Source organism: Myxine glutinosa, chromosome 3 (assembly GCF_964187855.1).
Source record: "Myxine glutinosa chromosome 3, kmMyxGlut1.1, whole genome shotgun sequence".
Taxonomy (NCBI): Eukaryota; Metazoa; Chordata; class Myxini; order Myxiniformes; family Myxinidae; genus Myxine; species Myxine glutinosa.
Window position 1 is genome coordinate 68,282,355 of NC_136263.1, and position 27,468 is coordinate 68,309,822.

Consider the following 27,468-nt stretch of genomic DNA (forward strand, 5'->3'; position numbering starts at 1 on the left):
TTAAATTTCTATTATTTGATGATACATAAGGAGTGTGAACATCAACTCGTTACAGTTTTGTAGTGTTCACAATGTGAACAACCCATGGTACCTTAGAGGATAAAAACATGTGTTGTAGGGAATGAGGTGAACCACCTTTCGAGGCCATTTTTCCCCGCAGAGCAGGGATTGGCCTTTTTCGGGCACCGTGGTCCCCTTTTTGAAGCAATGTTTTATGGCTGGATGCCCTTCCTGCCGCCAACCCTGTTAGTCGCCTTTTGGGACACACAGGCAATTACCAGTAAGCTGGTACTCAATTTGCCAACCTCGGAAGGATGACAGGCTGAGTCAACCCCCCTGGCGTCAATTTAACGATCGACCGGGATTCGAACCCAGGATCCCAAGCCGCACCCTAACCGCTCAGCCAACACCAGGCGTTGTAGGTAATGAGACGAAATGCACAAAACTATTCCCTACAACTTCTGCAATTCCAGGGAACAAATTTCCTCCATCTCACGAATGTGTACTTGGAATTGTTTGTTTCAGGAATGCAAAGCCATGAGATCATTTATTCCAAACTTTTGAGTTTGACTCCTGTCTAGATATTTTATAAGAACCATTGTTTCTTGTCCTCGTGATTGGATTTTCAATTGTTTCTCATGCAATTATTTCTGTATCATCATCAGTAAATTTATTGCATTTATTATGAGCAATGGGTTTGTAATTTATTCTCAGCGATAACATAAGATTGTAATTCCTTGTTCTTTGGTCATTTCAGATTATGTTTATGTCACTGACTGGCATCACAACTCGATTTTTCGTATCCGTAAAACTGACGGAGGAGAATTGCAGGTCATTCGACGGGGAATCTCATCCGTCATGCATATAAAAGTGTATGATTCCTCTTTGCAAACTGGTATGCATTTTATAATTTATCTCTTCTTATGTGTTGTGTGTCTTGTCCCCTTCCTGCTCTGCCCACCCCATCGCGCTAACAAGCCACTCTCCATCCCCACCTGATCACATCAAGCCATTATCTCCCACCCTACTACCCACCTTCTCAATGGTCACCTTGCTTTATGTGACTAACCCTAACCCCCATCCCTACATCAAGCTAATAGCTCAATCTCACCTTCCCTTCACATCACATCACATCTTGCTCACTGACATTTAAACCAAGGTATACCATTGGGCCGATCTATTTTTTTGTTCTGTTTGTCATGATAGTAACCGTATATTAAATGAAAGGTGGATGTTGAGTTGTAGGATCTGTAATAGAGTTGAGAAAATCTTTGAGAACAAAGCAATAGCAAAACTAGACACCTCAATATTCAATTCAATTCAATTCGGTTTTATTACCAAATCATCAAGGCCAGAAGTGATTGATTTACAATATAAAATGAAAATCAAGATAATGAAAAAAATAAATTGCAATGACTGTAATAACATCTACAAATAAATGAAATTAATTAAAAAGTAGTACTTCTTTAAAAAAAATTTGCATGTACATGTGCAAGCATGTGTAACATGTGAAAAATAAGGATTGATACAATAAGAGGTTGCAATAATTACAACAAGCGTTACGCCTAGGTCCCCCGTTGGTGAAGTGATGTGAGTTGACAAAGTGGAAGACGCAAGGCGGCCATTTTGGATTTTGACGTGGCGACCCAATTTTCAATGGCGTTCTTCTTTATGCCTAGATACACCCACACACCAGATTAGACGTGAGTAGTTCGTTTATATTTCACGATATTTCGCTCACAAGGTTCAGACATAGATGGTGGCAGCCATCTTGGATTTTGACGTGGCGACCCAATTTTCAACAGCTTTCTTCCTTATGCCGAGATACAACCACACACCAAATTAGAAGTTGGTACTTCGCTTATTTTTCAAGATATTCCGCTCACAAGGTTCAGACATACATGGCGGCCATCTTGGATTTTGACGTGGCGACCCACTTTTCAATAGCGTTCTTCCTTATGCCTAGATACACCCACACACCAGATTAGAAGTTAGTAGTTCGTTTATTTTTCAAGATATTCCGCTCACAATGTTCAGACATACATGGCGTCAGACATACATGGCAGCGGCCATCTTGGATTTTGACGTGGGTTGCACCCACACACCAAATTCGAATGCGGTCCTTCGCTTACGCATGCACGCCCACATGCACGCACGGACGGACGGGCGGACGGACACACGGACGGAGGGGAAAACCATAGTCCCCCTTTCGCTCCGCGGTGTGACGGGGGCCAATAACAGGTTACAATAATATAAGATGCCTCAAGATGCAAGTTATGAAATGCGTTGACCAATATAAAGGTATGTCAACACAAAAAAGCTTAAATAAATATATTAAAAGCAATAGAGAATATTGAAATAAAATATAAAAATACGAGGGGCAGTCAATAAGTAACCTTAAAATATTTTTCGCAACTTGTTTATTGCATGTACGTGTGTAACAACTGTGTTATTTTTCAACGTAATTTCCATTGCGTTCAATGCATTTTTTCCAGCGCTTTACTAAGGCCTGGATTCCTTTAGGAAAAAAATCTTTAGGCTCCTTGTGTAGCTATTCGTGCACCACCTCTTGGGCCTCTCCATCAGATCGGAAAGTGGTTCCACCAAGCACCACTTTAAGTGGTCCAAAGATGTGGTAATCCGAAGGGGCGAGGTCTGGCGAGTAGTGTGGATGAGAAAGACACTCAAAATGCAGGTCCTCGATTGTTGCAGCTGTAGTGTGGGCAGTATGGGGCCGAGTATTGTCATGCTGCAGCAAAACACTGGTCGTGAGTAGTCCATGACATTTTGATCTGTTTGCTGGTTTCAGATGATTTTAAGGAGGTCCTAGTATGATGCACTGGTGACTGTAGTCCCTCTGGGCATGTAATGCTCTACAAGTGGGCCTCAGATATCCCAGAAGAGCGTCAGCATCACTTTTCTAGCGGATGACTGTGCGGCATTTTTTGGGCTTCGGTGAAGTTGAATGGCACCACTCTTTGCTTGCCCTCTTCGTTTCTGGCTGAAAGTAGTGGACCCACCTTTCATCCCCATTCAGAAGTTCTTCACATGCGTCCATTCGCCGTTCTTTCAGTTTGGGTGTGAGTTGTCTAGGCACCCACCTTGCAGACACTTTGCGGAACCCCAGCACGTTGTGAATGATATGGTGTGCTGAACCATGGCTAATGTTCAATTCGGAGACCTCTTCATCCAGCGTAATGTGACGGCTTTCCCTTAGCACACGCTCAACTCCTACAACCATTTCTGGTGTGTCGGCTGTGTGAGGCCGGCCCGAGCGAGCAGCGTCTGCCACACTGGACACTCCACTTTTAAACTTCCCGTCCCAGTCGTACACCTGCTGCAGCACTAAACACACGTCACCATATTGCATCTTCATTCTGCGATGGATTTCACTGTGATTCACACCCTCACTTCCCAAGAAACAGATGACAGAATGTTGCTCCTCCATGCTGCATGCTTCGAAGGGAGCCGCCATCCTGGAACTGCTCTACTGACATCATACGCTCAATGTTGCCAGATCTAAAACAGGAAAAACATGACCCTTACCCATAGATATAATATTTGTTATCTACAACTACACACATTACATTCTCGAATTTATATCACCATTTTAAGGTTACTTATTGACTGGCTCTCGTAACTAGAAAGCATCTGAAAATGCAAAGCCCGTCTGTGTCCGTTTCTAGTCAGACGTCTTCTTCTTCTGTATGCTCAAAATAACGAAAACAGTTTTAAAAATAGTACAAAATGAAAATTGATGATTTGATGCAGCCTTGACCTTCGAGCTTTAGACAAAAAATAATAATAATCAGCTTCTACCTTTTGATTGGTGAACCAATTATGTGACCTGCAAATTCTTAAAATTCAAATCAATTGGCAGATAAATTGACGATTTTATGCAAACTTGACCTTTGATATTTTGATCTAAAAAAACAATCGGCTTCTAGCTTTTGATTGGTGAACCAATTTCGTGACTCAATATGCAAAAAAAATAAAAAATTCAGGGCAATTGGATAAAAATTAGCAATTTTAAACAACCTTGACCTTTTGATCTAAAAAAAACAAAAACAATCAGCTTCTTGCTTTTGATTGGTGAGCCAATCCAGTGACCCAATATGCAAATTCTTAAAATTTCATGTCATTCGGATGAAAATTTGTGATTTTATGTGATGCTGACCTTTGACCTTTTGACCAAATTATTAATTTGCATTCTCCATTTTCTCATGATAAAGCTTTGTTGAAAATTTGATGACAAAACTCAAATGATAAATTGAAATTTCAGGTCAATTGGATGAGAATTGATGATTTTTGGTGGCGCTGACTTTTACCTTTTGACCAAATTATTAATTTGTCTTCTCCGCATTATCATAATAAAGGTTTGTTGAAAATTTGATGACAAAACTCAAATGGTAAAAAGGTACGGCCCGGACAGACACACACATGTTATCATGCTATAATGTCATGCATGGTCTGATCCCTTCAATGACCTGATCTAGCATGTTATATCATGCATGTTCTGATCTCAGATGTTTATAATATCATGCACTTTCCGATCCTTTCAATGACCTGATCTAACATGTTAAAATATCATGCACGTTCTGATCCTTTTAATGATCTGAACTAACATGTTAAAATATCATGCACTTTCCGATCCTTTCAATGACCTGATCTAACATGTTATATCATGCATGTTCTGATCTCACATGTTTATAATATCATGCACTTTCCGATCCTTTCAATGACCTGATCTAACATGTTAAAATATCATGCACGTTATGAGCCTTTTAATGATCTGATCTAACATGTTAAAATATCATGCACTTTCTGATCCTTTCAATGATCTGATCTAACATGTTAAAATATCATGCACGTTCTGATCCTTTTAATGATCTGATCTAACATGTTAAAATATCATGCACTTTCCGATCCTTTCAATGACCTGATCTAACATGTTATATCATGCATGTTCTGATCTCACATGTTATAATGTCATGCACTTTCCGATCCTTTCAATGACCTGATCTAACATGTTATATCATGCATGTTCTGATCTCACATGTCATACTATCATGCACGTTCTGATCCTTTCAATGACCTGATCTAACATGTTATAATATGCACGTTCTGATCCTTTCAATGACCTGATCTAACATGTCATACTATCATGCACATTCTGATCCTTTCAATGACCTGATCTAACATGTTATGCCATGCACGGTCTGATCTAACATGTTATAATATCATGCATGGTCTGATCCTTTCAATGACCTGATCTAACATGTTCTGATCCTTTCCTTTCAATGTTATAATGTTATAATATGCACGTTCAATGCATATTATATAATGTGATCCTTGCAATAATGTGATCCAATGTGATCCAATGCAATAATGCAAACATGTTATAATATGCACGTTCTGATCCTTTCAATGACCTGATCTAACATGTTATAATATGCATGTTCTGATCCTTTCAATGACCTGATCTAACATGTTATACTATGCACGTTCTGCTCCTTTCAATGACCTGATCTAACATGTCATACTATCATGCACGTTCTGATCCTTTCAATGACCTGATCTAACATGTTAAAATATCATGCACGTTCTGATCCTTTCAATTACCTAATCTAACATGTCATACTATCATGCACGTTCTGATCCTTTCAATGACCTGATCTAACATGTTATAATGTGCACGTTCTCATCCTTTCAATGACCTGATCTAACATGTCATACTATCGTGCACGTTCTGATCCTTTCAAAGACCTGATCTAACATGTTAAAATATCATGCACGTTCTGATCCTTTCAATGACCTCATCTAACATGTCATACTATCATGCACGTTCTGATCCTTTCAATGACCTGATCTAACATGTTATAATGTGCACGTTCTGATCCTTTCAATGACCTGATCTAACATGTCATACTATCATGCACGTTCTGATCCTTTCAATGACCTTATCTAACATGTCATACTATCATGCACGTTCTGATCATTTCAATGACCTGATCTAACATGTTATAATATGCACGTTCTGATTCTTTCAATGACCTGATCTAACATGTTATAATATGCACGTTCTGATCCTTTCAATGACCTGATCTAACATGTTATAATATGCATGTTCTGATCCTTTCAATGACCTGATCTAACATGTTAAAACATCATGACCGTTCTGATCCTTTCAATGACCTGATCTAACATGTTATAATATGCACGTTGTGATCCTTCCAATGACCTGATCTAACATGTTATGCCATGCACGGTCTGATCTAACATGTTAAAATATCATGCATGGTCTGATCCTTTCAATGACCTAATCAAACATGTTATTATAATACGCATGGTCTGATCCTTTCAATGATCTAATCTAGCATGTCATACTATCATGCACGTTCTGCTCCTTGCAATGACCTGATCGAACATGTTGTAATGTAATGCATGTTCTGATCTAACATGTTAAAAAATCATGCACGTTATGATCCTTTCAACGACCTGATCTAACATGTTATAATGTCATGCACGGTCTGATCCTTTCAATGACCTAATCTAACATAAGTAATAATAATAATTGGCAATAACAATAAGGATAATAACATGACTCCCCCTGCCGCTCCCATAGTGAGCGGGTGTACTAGTGAGAACAAAACAATCAGTTGTGGTAGAGTAGACCCAGAGACCAGAGTGGTGCACAGCAAGAGCACCATGAAATGTAGCGAGAAAAATAAATAAATCAGACTTATTATAATTTTATTATAATAGGGCAAACGTATATGGTTAGTTATGTCGTTATGTACGTTTGTTTATATGCGACGAAAACTTCTTCTTCTTCAAATAAAATCAACACCCTCTTAATTAACCCTCTTAAATACGTTTAGACTGCTGAGACCCCTCAGACCTTTGACAACCCTTTAAGACCCTTAAGACAACCGAGACCACTGAAAACCTAAAATACCCTAAAAGACCCAAAAGACCCTGAAGACCCCAAATACCCCAAAGACCCAAAACACCCCAAAGATCCAAAATACCCTTGAAGGCCCTGAGGCTCAAAAAGACCCTGAAGACCCTTAAATACCCTTTAGACCCAAAACACCCTTGAATACCCCCAAATAACCAAAATACCCCAAATACTCTTAAAGACTCAGAGGAAACCCTTAAGACCCAAAGGCCCCTGAAGACACCGAAGACCCAAAAGATCCCAAAGACTCAAAACACCCCAAATACCTAAAATACCCTTAAAGGCCCAGAGGATCCAAAAGACCCTGAAGATCCAAATGGCCCTCATGGCCCAAAACACCATTAAGACCCAAAAGACACCAAAATGATCAAAGATGCCTATCCCTCTGAAACGACGTGTGGTGAGGCGAGCGGAGCGTGCCGAGTTATGCTAGTGAACTTAATACAGAACTGCACAAGTTAAGGACTCTTTTAACCACGAGACATGCACGACGCCACACCGGCTAATCTCGGGGAACGCCCATCAGCTACTGACGTCATGACGGCGCTTCCTGGGCATCATGAACAGTGACGAACACCTACGAACCAATTACTCATGTAAAACAAAAATTGTGCAAAACCTCTAAATATTATTGGAAAATGTTTATTGTGTTCTCTTTTATTACGAAAACGGAAATGCTCGTTTATATTTCATCAATGGTCCTTTTTCTAAACCACATCTCCATTTTGTTGTGAATCCAAATTTCCTAGGCCTTTCATTAACCGTTTAACCCAAACATATTTTCTTCACTGATTCTCTCTGCAGGTACCAATGCCTGCAATCGCAGCACCCATCATAATGGAGACTGCAGCCACTTCTGCTTCCCAGTACCAAGAGACGCCCATGTCTGTGGCTGCCCTTACGGGATGAACCTTGGTGGAGATCAACGCACGTGTGTACCAAACCCGTCTGCTGAGCCGCCCACCGAGCAGTGCCAAACAATGTCCTTTTCGTGTCAAAATGGACGCTGTGTACCACGCGCCTTCCGGTGCAATGGTCACGATGACTGCAACGACGGCAGCGATGAAAGCAACTGTGGCTATGGTAGAATGAATGGTTTTCATAATCATACAAAAATATGCAATTTTGGCATCTGTCTGTCTGTCTGATGATTTTTTGATTGCGATACATTCCTCACCCCTCCCTCTCTTTCCTCCTCCCCCACCTTCCCCCCTCCCCTCTCCCCCTCCCGCCTCCCCCTACCCCGCCTCCCCCTACCCCCTCCCCACCTCCCCCCTCCCCTCCTCCGTGCCTCCCCCTTCCCCCCCTCCCTCCTCCCCCCTCTCCGCCTTCCCCCTGCCCCCTCCCCGCCTTCCCCCTAACCCCCTCCCCACCTCCCCCCTCCCCCTTCAGCAACGCCGGGTACTCCTGCTAGTAAATTAATAAATAAACAAAATCACTCAAACATTAGCTTTAAGCTCACCAGAAATGTCTTTTTTTCCTGGTGAGTCAATAATGTTGGTTCATAACGTTTAAGGTAAGGAATGGTAAAGGAAGGGTGAAAATCTAATAATAGTAACTTGTGTAATTAATAAGTAACTACCTTGCCCTTCAGTACCCCAAACATGAATGGCCTATTGGCTTAATGAGGCAAAAAGTGTGGTGTGCGTTTTCATCGTTCTCCATCATGGTGAAAAATATCTCCCAAGGCTGCACCAAAGGATTGAGGAATTTCTGAGCGAAATTGAAAAAGTGTTTATTAACAGAATATCGATGGAGTTTGTGGTCATTTCTTTAAGGTGGTATGAAGGTTTCATTTCTTCAATTAACTGGAGTAACAGTGTAATATCACTGACTTGGTAAATGAGCAAAACATTTTGATGAAACCTGTTAATATTGTCATATCTGTCAACCACAAATGGTTTCTTCCCCACTATGTAGGACGGGAATGGATTAACACTCACTCAGTCCAACCTTGTAATGTCATTGAGGGGGGGTGTTGTTTATTTGTATGGAAATGTAGGTTGCTCTGGGTGATGTAACAACATCAACAGTGTCCCATCTTGTTACCTACTTATCATCAACCCACACCCGAAGTACTTGTCTGCTTTTTGCACACTGAGTATTCTTTTGTTTCAAGCTGGAGTAATGTATATAGAACCTGCGATCCGATCGACTATTGCAAGGAAAGATGCACCAGAGCTCAGATGATTACACATTCCCCATTTGCTGCAGAGCTGATCACAAGAATGGCCGAGTAGATTTACCCTTGTAATTCACCATTGATCTGTGGACCAATTTTGTACCATGGACAATGGACATGCACACAACAATGGATGGACCCAGTTCAGTTATAAAATTCGAAACTACTTTACTAAACATAAACACTACAAATGCGACAATCCCAGTAATGAACTGGAGCGGCACTCGGTAGAGCACATACTACCTACCGCCAGGCTGAACAGTTTACGTTTTGTATCCCACTGATAGGCCTGATTTGGATGTGGACCTGAACCAAAATCGAATTGGCTTGTTCTTGTCACTTAAACAACTCATCCACCTAGTTTCGTCATAACTCGATCACAACGTTTTGAGATATCCTGCTAGATATCGGTTTTATCTCTATCACACAATAGTGAAGAATCACTTAAAAATTCTCTGATTCGGATCTGGATCTGGATCTTCAACAAAATGTAATAGTTTGGCCATTGTCACATACGAAACCTCTCCACCAAATTTTGTCTGAATCTGTCCACAACGTTTTGAGATATCCTGGTCACAGACAGACAGGTGTGAAAACATAGCATACATCATTAGCCCATCATATTTCATTTTTGTGATCTATGGAATCGTGTGCACTCTCTGCATGATCTTCACTGATGAGACTGGGTGATCGCTTCTGTGAACATTTGTTTGATGAAAGAACCAAACTTGTTGCTCGACACTTCAATCCTCCCAGGCATTTGTTCAGTCACATGGCAGACTGCAGTATTTATCTTAATTTCAGCACCTTGGACAGTTGCAAATGAAAAGAGCAATTTTTGAGTCTTATCTGCAGGATCGCTTATCTACAGGAAAATGAGCCTTATCTACAGGAAAATGAGCCTTATCTACAGGAAAATGAGCCTTATCTACAGGAAAATGAGCCTTATCTACAGGATCGATTATTCACAGGAAAATGAGCCTTATCTACAGGAAAATGAGCCTTATCTACAGGAAAATGAGCCTTATCTACAGGATCGATTATTCACAGGAAAATGAGCCTTATCTACAGGAAAATGAGCCTTATCTACAGGAAAATGAGCCTTATCTACAGGAAAATGAGCCTTATCTACAGGATCGATTATTCACAGGAAAATGAGCCTTATCTACAGGATCGATTATTCACAGGAAAATGAGCCTTATCTACAGGAAAATGAGCCTTATCTACAGGAAAATGAGCCTTATCTACAGGATCGATTATTCACAGGAAAATGAGCCTTATCTACAGGAAAATGAGCCTTATCTACAGGATCGATTATTCACAGGAAAATGAGCCTTATCTACAGGAAAATGAGCCTTATCTACAGGATCGATTATTCACAGGAAAATGAGCCTTATCTACAGGAAAATGAGCCTTATCTACAGGATCGATTATTCACAGGAAAATGAGCCTTATCTACAAGAAAATGAGCCTTATCTACAGGATCGATTATTCACAGGAAAATGAGCCTTATCTACAGGAAAATGAGCCTTATCTACAGGATCGATTATTCACAGGAAAATGAGCCTTATCTACAGGAAAATGAGCCTTATCTACAGGAAAATGAGCCTTATCTACAGGAAAATGAGCCTTATCTACAGGAAAATGAGCCTTATCTACAGGAAAACGAGCCTTATCTACAGGAAAATGAGCCTTATCTACAGGAAAATGAGCCTTATCTACAGGATCGATTATTCACAGGAAAATGAGCCTTATCTACAGGAAAATGAGCCTTATCTGCAGGATCGATTATTCACAGGAAAATGAGCCTTATCTACAGGAAAATGAGCCTTATCTACAGGAAAATGAGCCTTATCTACAGGAAAATGAGCCTTATCTACAGGAAAATGAGCCTTATCTACAGGAAAATGAGCCTTATCTACAGGATCGATTATCTACAGGAAAATGAGCCTTATCTGCAGGATCGGCACGTTGGCTCCCCACAGGACCAACGAGCACTTTTCATTCACTTTGACCTCCCATCTCTTATCTTTTCAATGCTTTCAATTGTTTGATTGAATCTGATTTGTTTGATGTCATTAATGAAAAAGGCTTCGGCACCATAGAGCGATTTATTTTTTTAACCCCCCCCAAAAATCGACCTTTTCCATGTGGTAAAACCTGTACTGCAATAATAAATAATAAATACTGTCAATACTGTAAATAAATAAATAAATACTGTTAATAATAATAAATAAATACTGTAAATAATAATAAATATTATAAATACTGTACTGGTATTTTTACATTCTCCATGTGGTAAATACTGTTCTGGCGTCACCTTAGAAGTGGAATTAAATACTTTACATTGAATATACTAGTGAGATACCCATGCTACACATGGGTGGGGGGCCAGAAGCAAACAGGCAATGCAGATACGGCGAATGCCAAAGCATGAAACCAATAAATTCCACATTCCTGTAGCACCTTCAGTCGCAGATCAGACATGGACAGCAAGTTCGTGAAGAACTTCCATGAAAAACGTACCCGTTCGCAAACAAACGGGTACGTTCACGTATAGAAACATCGATCGTGGGTTCGTGGCGAATCTGCATATGGCGATCCGCGAAGTTCACGTTTAGAAAGTAGAAACCATCACGGCATGTCGTCATTTACTTGAACTCGATATCTCTTTTTTCATTCCAAACAACATATCTCCAATCACAAATTAATCACAAAATACACTTTTAACAACATTGTTAATGTTTCCTTCATTGTAAAAACTACCAAGTCAACAGTAAAAAGGATTTTGGGCCGATAGGTGTTACGGCCAAGATAGATGGAGACAGCGATCTGTTGGCTTATACACCGCCCAAATAGCTATCTGGAATTCTCTCATGTAGAGATTCAACCCACATCATTTGAGCTTTGGCCGAGGTGATTATTTACTTTTAATGATGTTTGTATACGAATCGAAAAGAAGATACTTGGTTTTGGGTCGTCCTTTCCGCATATCTCGTGGGATTGTGAGTTGGAGAGACGGCCGTGATGGCTGGGAGGGGGTTGGCATTCTCTCAAGCAGGGATTCAACCCATGTCCTTATAAAAGGTCTTTGCCCGAGGTCACCGAGTCCGATCGGTGCAGCCATGCAGTGCAGCTGTGTAGCGATCGGTGCAGCCGTTTGTGCGGCACCCGGGAAAATAACGTTATGCGGGAGTCCAAATCTGAAAATGCTGGAGGCCAAAGCTGAAATTGGAAAAACAATATAGCCTATTTTACTCCACGAGATCCCAGGATTACCCACCCAAAATATCGTTGGGATCGGTTCAGCCGTTTTTGCGGTACCTTCGAACGGACGGACAGACAGACGGATGGACGGATGGACAGACAGACAGACGGACGGACATTTGGTGAATTATCGTAAGATGCTGGTGAATGTGTCGTTGATCACATTTCTGAGTTAAGTTTGATGACGTTCAGGAAGAAGAAGAAGACTTCCCACCAATTTCGACTGCTTCCAGAATTTTTTAATTAATCATATTTGCTTGATTAATTATTTGTGTTCAAATGTCTGGTAATTGTTTTGTATTTATTTATGCATATGTGCACTTGTATATAACTGTCATTAATCTAAAAGGTTTTGGCACTATAGAACGAATTTTTTTATCTTTTGATTTTTTTTAATCCCCCCAAAAATCGACCTTTTAAAAATATTTAAAAAAAAAACTTTTTTGTCTAAAACATTTTCTGCCCCTCACTGACAAACCCCTGAAAGTTTGACAATGATCCATTCAGCCATCTCTGAGAAAAATGGTGACACACAGACAAACGGCTCTCTTATAGTATAGATTTTTATTATTATTATTATTTGTAGTACTTTTAAAGTTGCTTTAGTTTGTTTATCTAATCTGTCACTTCTTGTTTTCCCCCCATTATTTTCACTTTTTTCCAGTCCAAGCGCCCTTGATTTTTAACTCCTGAACTCTGACCTTTTCCCTGTCAAAATTATTCGTTCTCCCTCCCAAATGCTGCCTGACCCCTGACCCCCCATCTGACTCACTCTTCCACCCTCGATTAACCCTCACCCATATCCAATGTCTCTCTTTTGCTCCAACAAGTGGTTAACACCCAAAACGTCAGCTCCTTGCTTCCCACAGCGGTTAGCATACCTCAATCAACGTCTTATTGATTTCATCCATTGCGCTACCTACCCACTAATGCAGATTGACACTGGTCTTGATAAGCAAGACTAGTTCTTCATTGTTCATGTTTTTTGCCTTGGAGGGGTTGACAACACAACTTGGCATCCTGGCAGTCTGTTATATAAGATGAACTGGAAAACTCTCATGAATGGAAAGTGGTCAAACTTTGTAGATAATCCTGGAAGGATTGAAAAAGTCCTTTCTGTAGTGAGTTTTTCCCAGCATTGGGGTTTTGACTTTTTGTGCAGAACAAATACAATTTAACTCCATTTACATAATGTTAACTGCTTATATAAACTTTAAGAATGACAGGATGAAGGTTCATAAATCCAATCCTTCTTTCCAGATGTAACGTGCTCTTCTAATGCATTCGTCTGCTCCAACCATCGCTGCATTCCCCTGACCTTTCACTGTGATGCTATCGATGATTGTGGTGATGGGAGCGATGAGCTGGGCTGTCCCTCACCGCCACCACTTTCCTGCCTCCCTCATGAGTTTTCTTGCACCAACAACAAACGTTGCATTCCTCGCTACTGGCTCTGCGACACAGACAACGACTGTGGAGATTCCTCAGATGAAATGGACTGTGGTAAGTGAACACCTGCAAAGTTTTTTGCTACAAATTAACAGTGAGGCTAACTGAGCAAGCATGGCACATCCAGGGCTTTTACCACAACATGGACATGAGCACACCGAGCTTTCTGGCTTGTTCTTTGAGTTTACAACACATTTTGGGCAGTGTACAGAGTGGGGATGTACTGATCTGCAAATCCTGGCCTTCTCAACAAGCAATCACAACAGGTGAAGAGGGAAAAATTATTTGCTTTATTTCCAACCATATTGTCACGCAACTCCCCCTCGGTTAAGACAGAGGAAATCGTGGATAGAAACGAGCGTAATGAGGCGTCCGGGTCAATGGCGGATTTGCTATACACGCGCGGGAGGAAGAAGGAAAGAAGAAGAAGCGGCGAGCTTTTACCTCACGGTCCACGCGCGCCAGCGTCTTCAACCTGAAAAGTGATTAAACTCACACGAACACAGGATTATGTACAAAAGAAGAAATGATTTATTATTCAGAACCCGAGAACAATGAACGCGACGATAAATAAATAATGCTCCTAAATCGGGATCTCGCACACCTCACTTCGAATACAAGCACAGGGAAGAATATGAAAATAAACGTTTCGTTGTGTTTGTGAATGCGAGCTTATCTCAGTCTGGCAGTGTCGGGGATCGTCTGGTTCAAATGCGTCGTTCGACGCAGCTCCGGTCAGCGGGAAGTAGGTCTCGTTCCGCCCCCGTTCGCGCTCCACCAGGCCCACGGACGCCGCTGCACACCAAGCCTCGTGTCCCCGCGCGATCGTTCGTGATGGTGTGTGCGTGAATGCCGGGTAAGAGAATCGTCGGCGCGGCAACGTCCTTCCAACGTCCAACGAGCGAGGGTCCAAATGGGATGAGGTCCAACACAAGAGAAGGTTCAGCGCAAAGGGACAGGCCAATGCAAGAGGGCAAAGGGAAGAGAGAAAATGTCAGCGAGCGAGAGGTTTTACTCGCCGTCACGTGACGTCAGCCCTCCTCTCCTCCAACCAGCATGGCGCCCCTTGACCTCTCGAATCTTCCGATTGCGTTGGTGTCCTCTCATTGGCCAAGCGCTTTTTGCCCTTCGTGTCATGCTATCGGTCGGTGGCCAATCAGTGTGTCGCTCCTTCCACCAATCACGGGGAAGCTTTCTGCCCCTTCCCCGACCAATCATACATCCTTCCCTACTCTCCAATCAGCGACCTGCTCTTACTCGCCCCTCCCCCCTGTCAATCAATAGTCATTCTGGGCGTGGCTATTGCCTGCCTGGTTGATGTGTGTTTGCCATGGCGCCGTAGTATGCGGTCGCTTCCTGCTTGTCTTTTCGGTCAGTCATTGTGGCGGTTGGTGGAATTAATTAATGTGGTGCATTAATGGATCTATCTAGTGCGTTGGCATATGGGACACCGGGATAATCACAGAGGTTTGACATACCGGGGAGTTAGCCTAATCCCTATTCTACCGATATCACCCGATCATCCTCGAATGATCACAGGTACACACTAAATCCGACATTCGGGCAGAACTTATCACATCGAGATTCCCTATCCCGACAGACGACGCACCTACCTATGCAGATCTACCTGGATCTACAGTAGATATGCCCTACCCAACCGACAAAACAAAAAAATAATCTACTGTAGCTTCAACAAAATCCAGCATCAACCTTTTTTCTGTATGGGTATTGAGGCTCATATAAGAGTTTTTTTGTTTTTTTTTGGTATACTAAATCGAGGCTCGTGAAAGAGCTGACATTTACTTCACAAACAAATCAACCAGACAAACAAAATATATAAAAAGAGGGAGCAGAGACAAGAGAAGGGAATGCACACAAACACTTGAGAGCACACAACATTTAAGAGCAGGGAGATGTGTGGGAGGGAGAGGGCTTGGGGGGAGGAGGCGTGGGAAGGGGGGGGGGGGGGTGGGAGAAGTATAAAACACAAGGGCACCAAGGACTTCCAGGACAGAAGTTGGTATTTCAAAAAAGTGGAATTGGGGTGAAATTAGTGGGGATAGAAAAGATCAAGGTTTTGGATGGGGGAAGATAAGAGATGGTGGTGAACAGCTGTTTTAAAGACCTGGAGGGTGGAGTGGGTTTGAAGAGAGTGAGGGAGTTTGTTCCAGAGGCGGGAGAAAAGAGGAATGAAGAAGTGAAGGTGAGCAGAGAGTCTTGATTTTGGCAGTTTAACCATAAGAGGGTTGCAGGCAGATCTTGTGTGACCTGTAGGAATATTTGCGGGACAGAGCCCAGAGAGAGCTGGGGGGGCAAGGCCAGAGAGGAGTCGGTAGAAGATGGAAAGACCACCAACCTGCCTGCGGTGAGTGAGTGAGAGGCCCTTGGAGTTAGCTTCATCGCGGGAGATTCCAATGATTCTGAATGCTTTGGTTTCAACAGCGTGAAGACGAGCTAGGTGTGAGGCAGGAGCACCAGCCCAGAGGGGAGAGCAGTACTCCATTGAGCTGCGGATGAAAGCTTTGTACGTGGTGAGTAGCTAATAGTACCAAGGAAGGACTTTGCATGATGGAGGATGCCCAGTCGGCGACTGGCTTTGGAGGCCAGATTTTAAATGTGGTTTTCCCAGGAAAGATCATGGCAGATAGTGAGACCCAAAAGCTTGAGTGACAGAACTTCTTGGAGAGGATTATTCAGAAAGTGGATGGGAGGGTTGTCCAGTCGGTCTTTTCGGAGAGACATCGTAAGAGTGTGAGATTTGTCAGGATTGAAAGACATGTTCCACTTGTTTGCCCAGTCTGTGATTTTGTCCAGGTCTGCAGAGAGTGAGGAGGCTGCAGACTGCCGATCTGAGGGATGAAGAATGGAGCGACAGAGAGTAGAGTCATCAGCAAAGAGATAGAGAGGATTTTCAAGAGGATCAGAGAGATCATTGATGAAGACCAGAAAAATCACAGGGCCCAGAACACTGCCTTGGGGAACTCCAGCCTGAACAGGAAGAGGAGATGAGAGAAACCCATTCAGGGCCACACGTTGACTATGACTAGAGAGGAAGTCCGCCAGCCATGCGTGGAGATTTCCATGGAAACCAACAGAGGAGAGTTTGGTGAGCAGAGCGGGGTGCCAGACCGTATCGAAGGCACGTGATATGTCAAGGGAGACTGCTCTAATTTCCTGTTTGGCATTGAGGACCTCCATCCATTGTTGAGAAAGTAGAAGCAGCATGTCCAGAGTAGAGTGACCAGGTCTGAAACCAAATTGATGATCAGAGATCAAGCCATTGGAGAAGAGGAAAGATTTCATATCTGAAGCAATGATGGATTCCATGACTTTGCTGATAATTGGGAGAAGGCTGATTGGTCTGTAGTTGCTGGGATCTGTTTTTGCACCTTTTTTGTGCAAAGTGGTGATGTTGGCTGATTTCCAAGCAGATGGAAGATGACCTTGAGCAAAAGAGAGGGTGAAGAGAACAGAGAGAGGGAGTGAAAGAGCGGAAGAACAAGATTTTAGGACCCGTGGGCTGATGCCGTCAGGTCCAGTTGCAGAATCAGAGTCGAGGGTTGACAGAAACTTTTCCACCTTGTCAGGAGGAAAGGACACAGAGTCCAGGAGCAGCTGGGTACGACTGGGTATGGTGGGTACAGAGAGGGATGGGTTTGGGACACAAGATTTAGAGGCAAACACAGAGTTGAGGCATTCAGCTTTTTCACGTGCGTAGTCAGCCGTGTGGCCATTTGAGGTGAGGGAGGGGATGGAGAGGGAACAAACACCAGAAACAGATTTGACCAGACACCACGAGTATTTGGAAGAGGGAGACAGATAAGAGAGTTCTGTCCTGAGAACGGAGAGATATTGTTTATGTGAATGGAGAAAGGCCACCAATCTGAGCCATACATGAAGCAGACCTGGATAATTCTGATGATCAAGATGAATGATGTACCATTGGCGAATAATGAAGAGTAGGCATCGATTTTATGGCACATACTTACTTTAGAAATTTTAGATGTCAAGGAAGAATTTCGTCTGGTGGAAGATGTCTGATCTGCACAAATATCAGAGAAGAGGGATGCGGTTTACATATTTATCAAGTGAGGGACAAGCAAAGCATCCTCTTCCCTATCCTTTTCCGGGATCTCTTGAAAGTTGAATGTTGTATCCAGCATTAACTCGAAACGTACTTGCTTGTAACATCAACGGTTTAATCAGTAACTTGCAACACGGCACAGCAGCCAATAGGCCACAAAAACCCAGAGTCCTCTCAGCTCCTCCCACTCTGCAAAACCAACCGTCACTTCCGTTTCCCATGACGTCACTGCCGTTTTCCCAACATATGAATTATAACGTGTGAATTCCAAACATGAATTACATGTGAATTACAACATGTGAATTCCAAACATAACATTGACCTCAAATGGAAAATGATGAAAAATCAATAATAATGAATGAATGATCGTTTTAAGGCCATTTTCCCCACTAGAGCGGGGGTTAGCCTTGCGGGCCCCATGACAATCATGGTTCCCTGTTTTGAGGCAATGTTTTTATGGCTGGATGCCCTTCCTGACGCCAACCCTTGGTCACGCTCTTACGATGCGCAGGGATACGGTGTACCTATTCTAAATCAGGGTACACACCGTGATCATTCATCCCAGCAAGCTGGTACTCAATTTGCCGCCTCGGAAGGATGACAGGCTGAGTCAACCCCCTGGCATTAATTCAGCGATCGACCGGGATTCGAACTCAGGATCCTAGGATCCCAAGCCGGCACCCTAACTGCTAAGCTAACACCAGGCTAAAAAATCAATAATAATGTGAAGAAATATTTTGTTACAATCTTATTATATCTACACTGCCCTTACCAGGCACATTTCCCAATCCACCAGAGCGAGGAGACAATATGCTTTGGTATTTAGAGGATTCAACTAATCTGCAGACAGGTTAATTGTATTTTTGAATGGCGGCAACACTCATGGATTCTTTATACTGCATAACACTCTTATTCTGCTTCCTTTCAGGCTTCCTGTGCAAAACATTAACACTTATTTTAACTCTTCCTTGTGTCCATGGCGTTCTGTCAAATCGGTCCCACTTTCTACCTTAAAAAAACAACAACACTTGGAAGCGGAGCTTGGTGCATCATCGCACTTTCTCTCTTTGGGCTCGGTTCAATGCCTAACTCAGATTCAAGTCTTTGAATTAATTCTGTAAACAATATGTTTTTAAATTTAATCTTGGTTCACCCTCCATTCAACACAGCTAGCTATAGCAGTGGTTAATCCACAGTAATCTATATGTAATGGAGGAAGTGTGTGTATGTACGTATGTATGTCCATCTGCTCTATACCCATTGGTTGAACAGCTGGCTTGATGACACCCACAATTGTAACCTGAAAATAAAATCGTATGTCCGCCATTTTGGAAGCCGAAGCCTAAGCCTAAGATCATACGCGAGCCAAAAATATCTCCAAAATTGTCATATTCACAATCGCCCTGCCTCCCCTATAAGTTTTTCGTTCAGTGTAAAACAATCTAAGCGACTGTTAAAAGGATCATAAAATATTGAAAGGTTAGAGCAGATAGGTGTCACATTGGCCTTGTGAAAGTGACGGTACCATACTTATAAGCTTCAGGCCTCTGCTGTTAGCCTATGGATCAGTGCAATTAGAATAATCCGAGCTATATAACCACAATGTAATAAATATGCACATAAGCGTGCAGTACGCATATTTTTGCCTCATGTACGTAACCTGGGTTGTTTTTATTTTGAGGAACGATAAATGCAGCGGTATGTTGCCTATACACCACCCAAATAAAAGAATGTGTCAGAAGAACACGCTGCACACTTGGAACAAGATAGCCCATAGGGCGGGTACTCTGCTCGTAAAATATAATTGAAATAATGCATGTAATTATCAGTCTTCAAAATTCACCATTTTGAAGGTTTTTGGGAAAGCAAGCATATTATCATGAGGCATTGTTTTGGGCCTACCTGTCCATATTTCCTCATGTGAAATCTGTTTTATTGGCAACGTTTCTTGAATTGGAGAATTCTGAAACTGTAGAATGTACTTTCCCATGTGTATTTCCCAAGATCTGATTAGTATGTGGTGACCAAATAAATCTGCAGTCAACCTCGTGCCTTGTTAAAGGTAGGCCTGTTTTTATTTTGTTCAACCATTTTTATTGACCATTTTGCGGCACATCAATATATAAATCGAGATAATGATCGATAAATGGGAGTTATCGACTTTAATAAGGCTTGCATTCGGCCGTAAAACATTGCTTCAAAAATGGGGACACGGTCCCCAAAAAAAGGCCAACCCCCGCCCTGCAGGGAAAAATGGCCTCGAAAGGCGGTTCTTCCCTTAAAAAGGCTTGTTAAACTAATTAATTATAATGAATAGTTACAGACAGCCCCTCCATTATTTGAATATTTCACAGTTTGGTAAATCTGCAGTACAGTACTGAATTAGTCACCCACTCAGAAACAAATGAGATATTTTGCAGGACAAAGGTGTGAGGCTTATGGGGGTCGAGCAGAAAACTATATTGAATGTTTTCCCTCAGGCTGCAACTAATTGCACACTTAATAATTGAGCCTAGTTCAAGCATTTTTAGACTTGACAAAGACCAATGAGCACCAGGCACACCACAGGTGCTCGTTAATAAAAACTAACATGGACAGGTATTCATCCCTCCACTTTCTACCTTTTAGATTTTACCAGCACTTGCCATGGAGGACAGTTCCAATGTCCAGATCATCGCTGTATTGACAGTGGATATGCCTGCGATGGGGACCAGGACTGTGTCGATGGAGCAGATGAACGAGACTGTGGTGTGTATTGTTAGGAGTACTCGGGGAAGATATTTCTCTGTTTTCTGATTTTTGTGATTTTTCTTTATGCAATATAGATGTATCGGTTTTACTAACTGTAGGATACGCTTCATGGTTTTGCTGGATGAAATTATGGCATGCTTATTTTGTCTTGTTATCCTGAACTTTTTGGCTGGATGTTACCATGCATTTACTAGAAGGTGGGCCTTTACAGGAAATGCCGTTCATTGTTTTTCACCAGCTGAGTAAATATAGTTCCTTGACATATATCTCAATTTAAATTGTGAAACTCATTTGTAACCGATGAGAGATAAGATCTGGTGCCTAGCTCTGCCATACTCTAAGAATCCCAATGATGTCAGAATCACGTGATACGTGTGTGTGAGGGGGTGGGCAATAGGGAATGACTTAATAGACATGTAAGTTTTTGGGGACTGAGCACAAAGCAACCATGGGGACTGAGTCAACCACTGAGCACAAAGGACGGAACACATAGCCATATTGTGCCTTCAAATTCGCTGATGTTTTAAGGAGCTGTCTCACGTATGCATTTTTGCTATAAAATCCTTACAGCAACACTGACTGTGAGACTGGGGCTGAGGTGAACATTGTAAACTTTGGAGACTATACTGGAGCTGCAGTTCAACCAGAAGAAAAAGACATAAAATGTCATAGCCCCCATGGTTTTAGTAATTTTGCTGTACGGAGTTAAATTCCATCAGTCGGCCATCTTTGGTCGGATTACAAAACAAAATCTTCTGGATATGTATACTCTAATGTATTGTCTTTGTGCCAAATTTGACCAAAATCGGTCCATACATGTCCAAGAAATGGTTGGGGACACATTTAAGTAACATTATGGCCGTCAGTCAGCCATCTTGGATTTGATCTTGATACAAAATGACGTGGTCAGGTAACCCATCATTCATTATCTGTTTGCCAAGTTTGAACAAGACCGGTAAATGCATATCCGAGAAATGGTTGAGGATGTGTTCAATATTGGGTTATTTGCAACTAAAATGGCTGCCAGTCTACCAGTCGGCCATCTTTGATCAGATCGCAAACTAAAGTGAGGTGGACGTATATGCCATCATGTACTGTGCTTGTGCCAAGTTTGAACAAAATCGGACCATGCATGTTCAATAAATGTTTTGGGACACGTTGAAGTAACAAAAAGTCTGCCAATCGGCCATCTTGGGTCTGATCTCGAAAAGCAATGATGTGCTTATTTACACCATCATTCATTAATTATCGGTGTGCAAAGTTTGAACAAGACTGGTGAATGCATGTCTGAGAAATGGTTGAGGACGTGTTCAATATCAGGTTTTTTTTACAACTAAAATGGCCACCAGTCGGCCATCTTTGATCAAATTGCAAAACAAAATGATGTGCACATGTACACTATTTTACTTGTCTTTGTACCAAATATGAACAAAATCGGTCCATAGATCTTCGATATATGGTTGCGGACACACAAATGGACGGACGGACAGATGAGACCCAATTCATGAGCCACTAAAGCTAATAACCTCTGGCTGAGGGAACATCCTTACATGACCACCCAAAATTTGATGAGTGGATGAGTGTTGCTTGAAGGTTACAGCCTGTCCGAGGCTGTTTCCTGGATACAGCTTCACCTCCTTGAGGGCTCCTTGAGGCCAACAAATCTGTGTCCCTTATACTGACAGGAAAGCTTCTCCAGAAATGAGTACCTTGCCAGATTTTGCTGGAGAACCGTTGTCTGTATCTTAAGACTCTCACCTGCTAAGCCTGATATGCTGTTTTGGAGAGCCACACCGACCTTCAGTTTGATAATAACAGGAAAGTTGATATCAGAAAGAGTTATCAACATGACTCTTCGTTCTGTGTTTGTCCATCTATGTATTTTGTGTCTTGGTGTCCAAGTTTTCTTTGTACAGAGACTGAGAATAAAGTGAAGTTCTCCATGTGTACTTATCACATTGGAGTGGAGGATCACAGTGAGAAGGTCCTTCCGACTATTTAAGCCGCTGCGCATCATTTCCTCATCCACCGAACCATTAGCACTCCCACCCTTTCCAGCCTTCGTTGCTGCTTTACATTCATTGCCCATGTCTCGCTCCCATAAATCATAACACTTCTCACACATGCAGCATACACTTTCCCTTCACCTTCAATGACACTCCCCTCCTCATCAGCACGCCACTCAGTTCCCGAAACTTCTTCCATGCACATCTCACTCTAGCAACCGTTGCCGAGTCTGCTCCACCTTCTCCATTCAGCATGTCTCCTCAGTAGCAAAATGTTTTTACACCTTCCCGCTCCAAGATCCAACTCGACATTTCCTCCATCTGCAGCTCCCTCTGTGCACACCTTACACTTGAATGTAGCTGCCACACTGGTTAATGACCCTCTCAGACCACTGCATTTTTGATGAACCCACTCAGCGCACATTGTACATTGAATGGAGTTCACTCCGACACTCTTCCTGCACACAGCACACGGCCACTTCCCAGTTCTTTCTACCTCACCACATGCTTTACCACTTGCCATCACCTTCGTCTTTCCGATATTAAGCTTCAGACCTTTTGTCTCCATACATTCCTTCCACTTGTTCATCTTCTCCTTCAGTCCATCCATACTCTCCGCAATCAACACCAGATCATCTGCATACAACAACTCCCACGGTAAACCCTCCTTTACGTTCCGAGCCAGCACCTCCATCACAGCTACATATAGTAGTGGACTTAGTACCGACCCCTGATGCACTCCCACCTTCACCTCAAACTCACCACTGTTCCCGTCCTTACTTCGTCCTTCATCCACACCGTGGCATTGGTATTTATGGGGTTGAGTTAGAATGTCTGTGAATAAGTGTTGCACTACAGATTTACATTTTAAGATTAAATTTTTATCAGTTTCTTATAAATGGAGGCTGCACAGAGCGCGTAGACTCAGTTTGGAGCCTGGAGAACGAGAGGAGAAGAATTCTAATATGTTGGAAATGGTTAAAGTGGAAAATGTTGAAATTATTTTGCACCTTTCAAGAGATGCTGAGAGATTTGTAGTTAAGTCCTACAAGAGACAAGTGTCAAATGATGGTGACTATGAATGCCTGCTAAGATGCTCAAAATGTGAATTTAAAAGCAGGTATGGATGAACAAAAAGCTGATTTATAAAATGGCATGAATGTATTGGGGAATGATGATTTAAAATCAAGTGTGGAATTTCAGAAAACTAAAATGGCTGACATGTGAGGGTACAAGTGCAGAGATTGCAAGTGTGAAGATGAGTGTGAGTGCTGACATAGAGAAGGTATGCGACTGCTTGAATATGATGATTGAAAAAGATTGTGAGCAGCTATAAATGCTGAGATGTGGCATTTTAAGATGGAAAGATGGATGAGGAATCTGGAAGAGGAATTTGAACTCAGGTACAGAATGTTGGCCGATAATGTCACCTGGATCTTCATTTGAGTTATCACCCGAGGAGAACTTGCAGAACTCCCAGGTAAAGAAGTCTGCACAGGGAGAAAAATCAAAGGCTTCAGCTTTTCTTCTGGGCTAATCGAACCATGTAGACGAGGAGACCCCTGGGAAAGCACCTGTTGAACCCTTTGGCTTTGCTCCCCCAGTTGGGTGTTGCATGACTGAATCCGTCAGCGGATGACAGGTGTTGTTGTATGCTTTGTTGTTGTATGCTGCTTCTCGTTGTGCAGTGTAACTACTTTCTCACTGTAAATGAAAGTTAAATAAGCAAACTGATCCAGAATTGTTGAAATATTACTGTATGTATCACATGTTTATGGCATGTTTTGTTATGAGAGAATCAATAAAACTTTGTTTTCTCATCTATGTTGCTTTCTTCACGTCTACCTCTTTCCTCTTGGATCCCTCTGCAATATTTACTTCTCCTCTTATATGTCTAGGAATCCAAGGTTGGCTTAATTGTGTTTGCCCTTTTGTTTAAAAATTAAAATCCTCAATTTTTGTTCTAATTGGAGTATATTATGCATGCTGGGGTTGCAGTTTTTCCAGATATGAGGCAAAATGTCTAAATTTTTTTGCAGACTACGTTTGTTCAGAGTTGCAGTTCAGGTGTGAGAGTGGTGACCAGTGCATCGAAGCTTTCTACCAGTGTGATGGATTTGTTGATTGTCATGATCACTCCGATGAAAAAAATTGCCGTAAGTGAAAACTGGGGTAACTAGAGGGTGGCAGAGGTAGGAGTTTGTGTTTTCTCATTTTTTGTGTTGACGGCGTACCGAAAAGGAAAATGCTGTGCGTTCATCCCCTTTCCAGTTGTATCCGCCCGGTTTATGTTGCCTTGTATGCTTTGTCCGCTTGCTTTTCCAGGAGCATAGATTTTCCCTGCTGCCCAATCTCCATGCATTTTCTTGAAATCAAAATTGTCTTATTTTCTGTTCAATGACACTGTACACTTGCATTATCTGTTACTTTGTTGTTTGAAAATTAACAAGTTAGTTCTTTCCTTCATCCAGCGACCCGACCCCCAGGCATGTGCCATGAAAATGAGTTCCAGTGCCAGATGGACGGATTCTGTGTGCCTGGCCTTTGGGAATGTGATGGACACCCAGACTGTGAGGATGGCTCGGATGAACATGAGAGTTGTCCTCCATCACCAACTTGCCGTCAAGGCTACTTCAGTTGCACGAATGGAAACTGTGTGCCAGAGATTTGGCTTTGTGATGGCGATGATGACTGTCGGGATATGAGTGATGAAAGTGATTGTCCCACACCATCTTTCCACTGTCCTATGGACTATTGGCAGTGTCCAGGAACCACTAAATGCATTGAAAATGAAAAGGTGTGCAATGATCAACCAGACTGTCCAAATGAAGAAGATGAGTCACCATACTGCAGTGAGTGGCTATTTGTATAAGGTGTGAGCGAGGCATTAGCACATGCCAGTGGGAAGCTGTGAGAGAAGCTAAAGTGTAGGCATGGACATCCACGAGTATGACCCAATGCACATGAGGGGGTGGTCATGAAAGAGGCACAGCATATGCAGCATGGTGACCAAGGGGTGTCCCACTGCACTTTTGGGTGGCCACAAGCTTGCCCCAATGCACTCCTATGTGGTGATGAGGGTAGCCCGGTGTGTATGTGCCGGGGCGAGAGTGTGGGTTAGCCCGTGCGCTCGGGCCGTTGTGAGCATGACACATCGTGTGCATCAGAGTGGATCAGCACATGTGCCCAGTTGACCCTAAAATATGCCGAGTGCACCTGTGAGAGTTGGGGATAGGTGGGATTGCTGCCACAAAGGAGGCCTAGTGCACGTGCGGGGGCAGTCACGAGGAAGGCAAAGGCAAAAAATGCAAAACTACTGTACTTAACTTGTCACTAAGTTGTCTTATTCTGTTTCCTTCTTCAATTAATGTGTTCATACTAAAACTACTGTGTTGTTGCCACCTGGTTGTACTGCAATCTAAATTATGTTTGTCTTTCAAGGAGATTTTATTCCAACTCTCCCTTCTAATGTTATCAGGTATATGTGCCAATTTCATTTTTGGACTATGCCATATAAAAAGTACAAATTTGCAGCATCACTCTACTAGACATGTTTGAGTGTACATAACTCAGTAACAAATGAACTTGTGTTGCATTGGCAGATGAAGAAGAGTGTTTGGTTGAAAATGGTGGCTGCTCACACAACTGCATTCAGAGTCCGTTTGGTGCTTATTGCACTTGTCCTATCGGTTTGCAGTTGCTGAGTGATGGCAAAAGTTGTGGAGATATTAACGAATGCCAACACCCAGGCCTTTGTAGCCAGCACTGTGTCAATGAGGATGGTTCGTTCCGCTGTTACTGTGACCGTGGATACAGACTCGAACTTGACCGGCGATCCTGCAAGGCGAATGGTGGGGAGGTCTTTTCATTGAGTGTTTTACCTGTTGAAATTATGAAAATTGAAATTATGTACCGTATTTTCCGGTGTAATAACCGTACTTTTTATCAGCAAAAAAAGTTAAAAGTTAGGGGTGCGGTTAATACACGGTCGCGGTTAATACACCGGAAAATACGGTAAGAGCAAAGCATAATTCAATTGCAGTCTAGCCTATAGTAATGGAGACTGTATCAGAGATTTGTGACGGCATTTAAAGTTGTATTCCTCTTCGACTTTTAGTATTCCTGCCCATAAATTGTTTATTTAGTTCGGAAATGTAAAACTAGTCTTTATTGTTAAGGCGTGTGTCAGCCTGTGTCAGCAGACAGCTACAATCGTTTGTTGAATCGACAGAATGTTGATCAATACATGCAAAATTACCATGGGAAGCGAAGAGAAACTGAACTTTTGGGCCCGATGAAGGGTTAATGTCAGAATCAGAGGATACATCACTCTGACTTTGCTTCCACATTTTTCTCTCTTGAGCAATAGTTTCTGGGCAGCTACACATCCAATGAGATCGCCTCCAGGAAACAAAACAGGGAATTTGAAGGAGGTGAGTTTGGGTGGATTGATGAGGGTAGAAAAGATCAATGTTTTGGATGGGGGAAGATAAGAGATGGTGGTGAACAGCTGTTTTGAAGACCTGGAGGGAAGAGTGGGATTGAAGAGAGTGTGGGAGTTTGTTCCAGAGGTGGGAGTAAAGAGAAATAAAGGAGTGAAGGTGAATAGAGAGTCTTGATTTTGGCAATTTCACCAGAAGAGGGTTGCTGGCAGATCTTGTGTGTCCTGCAGGAATATTTGGGGGACAGATAGAGCAGGGGGTGCAAGGCCGGAGAGGAGTCAGTAGAAGATAGAAAAACCGCCAACGAGTGAAAGGCCTTCAGAATC

The 27,468-nt window shown here is 42.4% G+C and overlaps 1 protein-coding gene across 1 annotated transcript in view; it reads left to right on the forward strand.

Annotated features, from left to right (window-relative positions):
* LRP2 (LDL receptor related protein 2) overlaps window positions 1-27,468 on the forward strand; it is a 433,005-nt gene that overhangs the window by 84,100 nt on the left and 321,437 nt on the right. Inside the window, exons 20-26 of the mRNA XM_068110809.2 lie at window positions 758-895; window positions 7,766-8,044; window positions 13,671-13,913; window positions 20,572-20,691; window positions 24,740-24,856; window positions 25,172-25,552; window positions 26,303-26,551. Coding sequence (XP_067966910.2) covers window positions 758-895; window positions 7,766-8,044; window positions 13,671-13,913; window positions 20,572-20,691; window positions 24,740-24,856; window positions 25,172-25,552; window positions 26,303-26,551 — 1,527 coding nt within the window. The remainder of the gene's footprint in view (window positions 1-757; window positions 896-7,765; window positions 8,045-13,670; window positions 13,914-20,571; window positions 20,692-24,739; window positions 24,857-25,171; window positions 25,553-26,302; window positions 26,552-27,468) is intronic.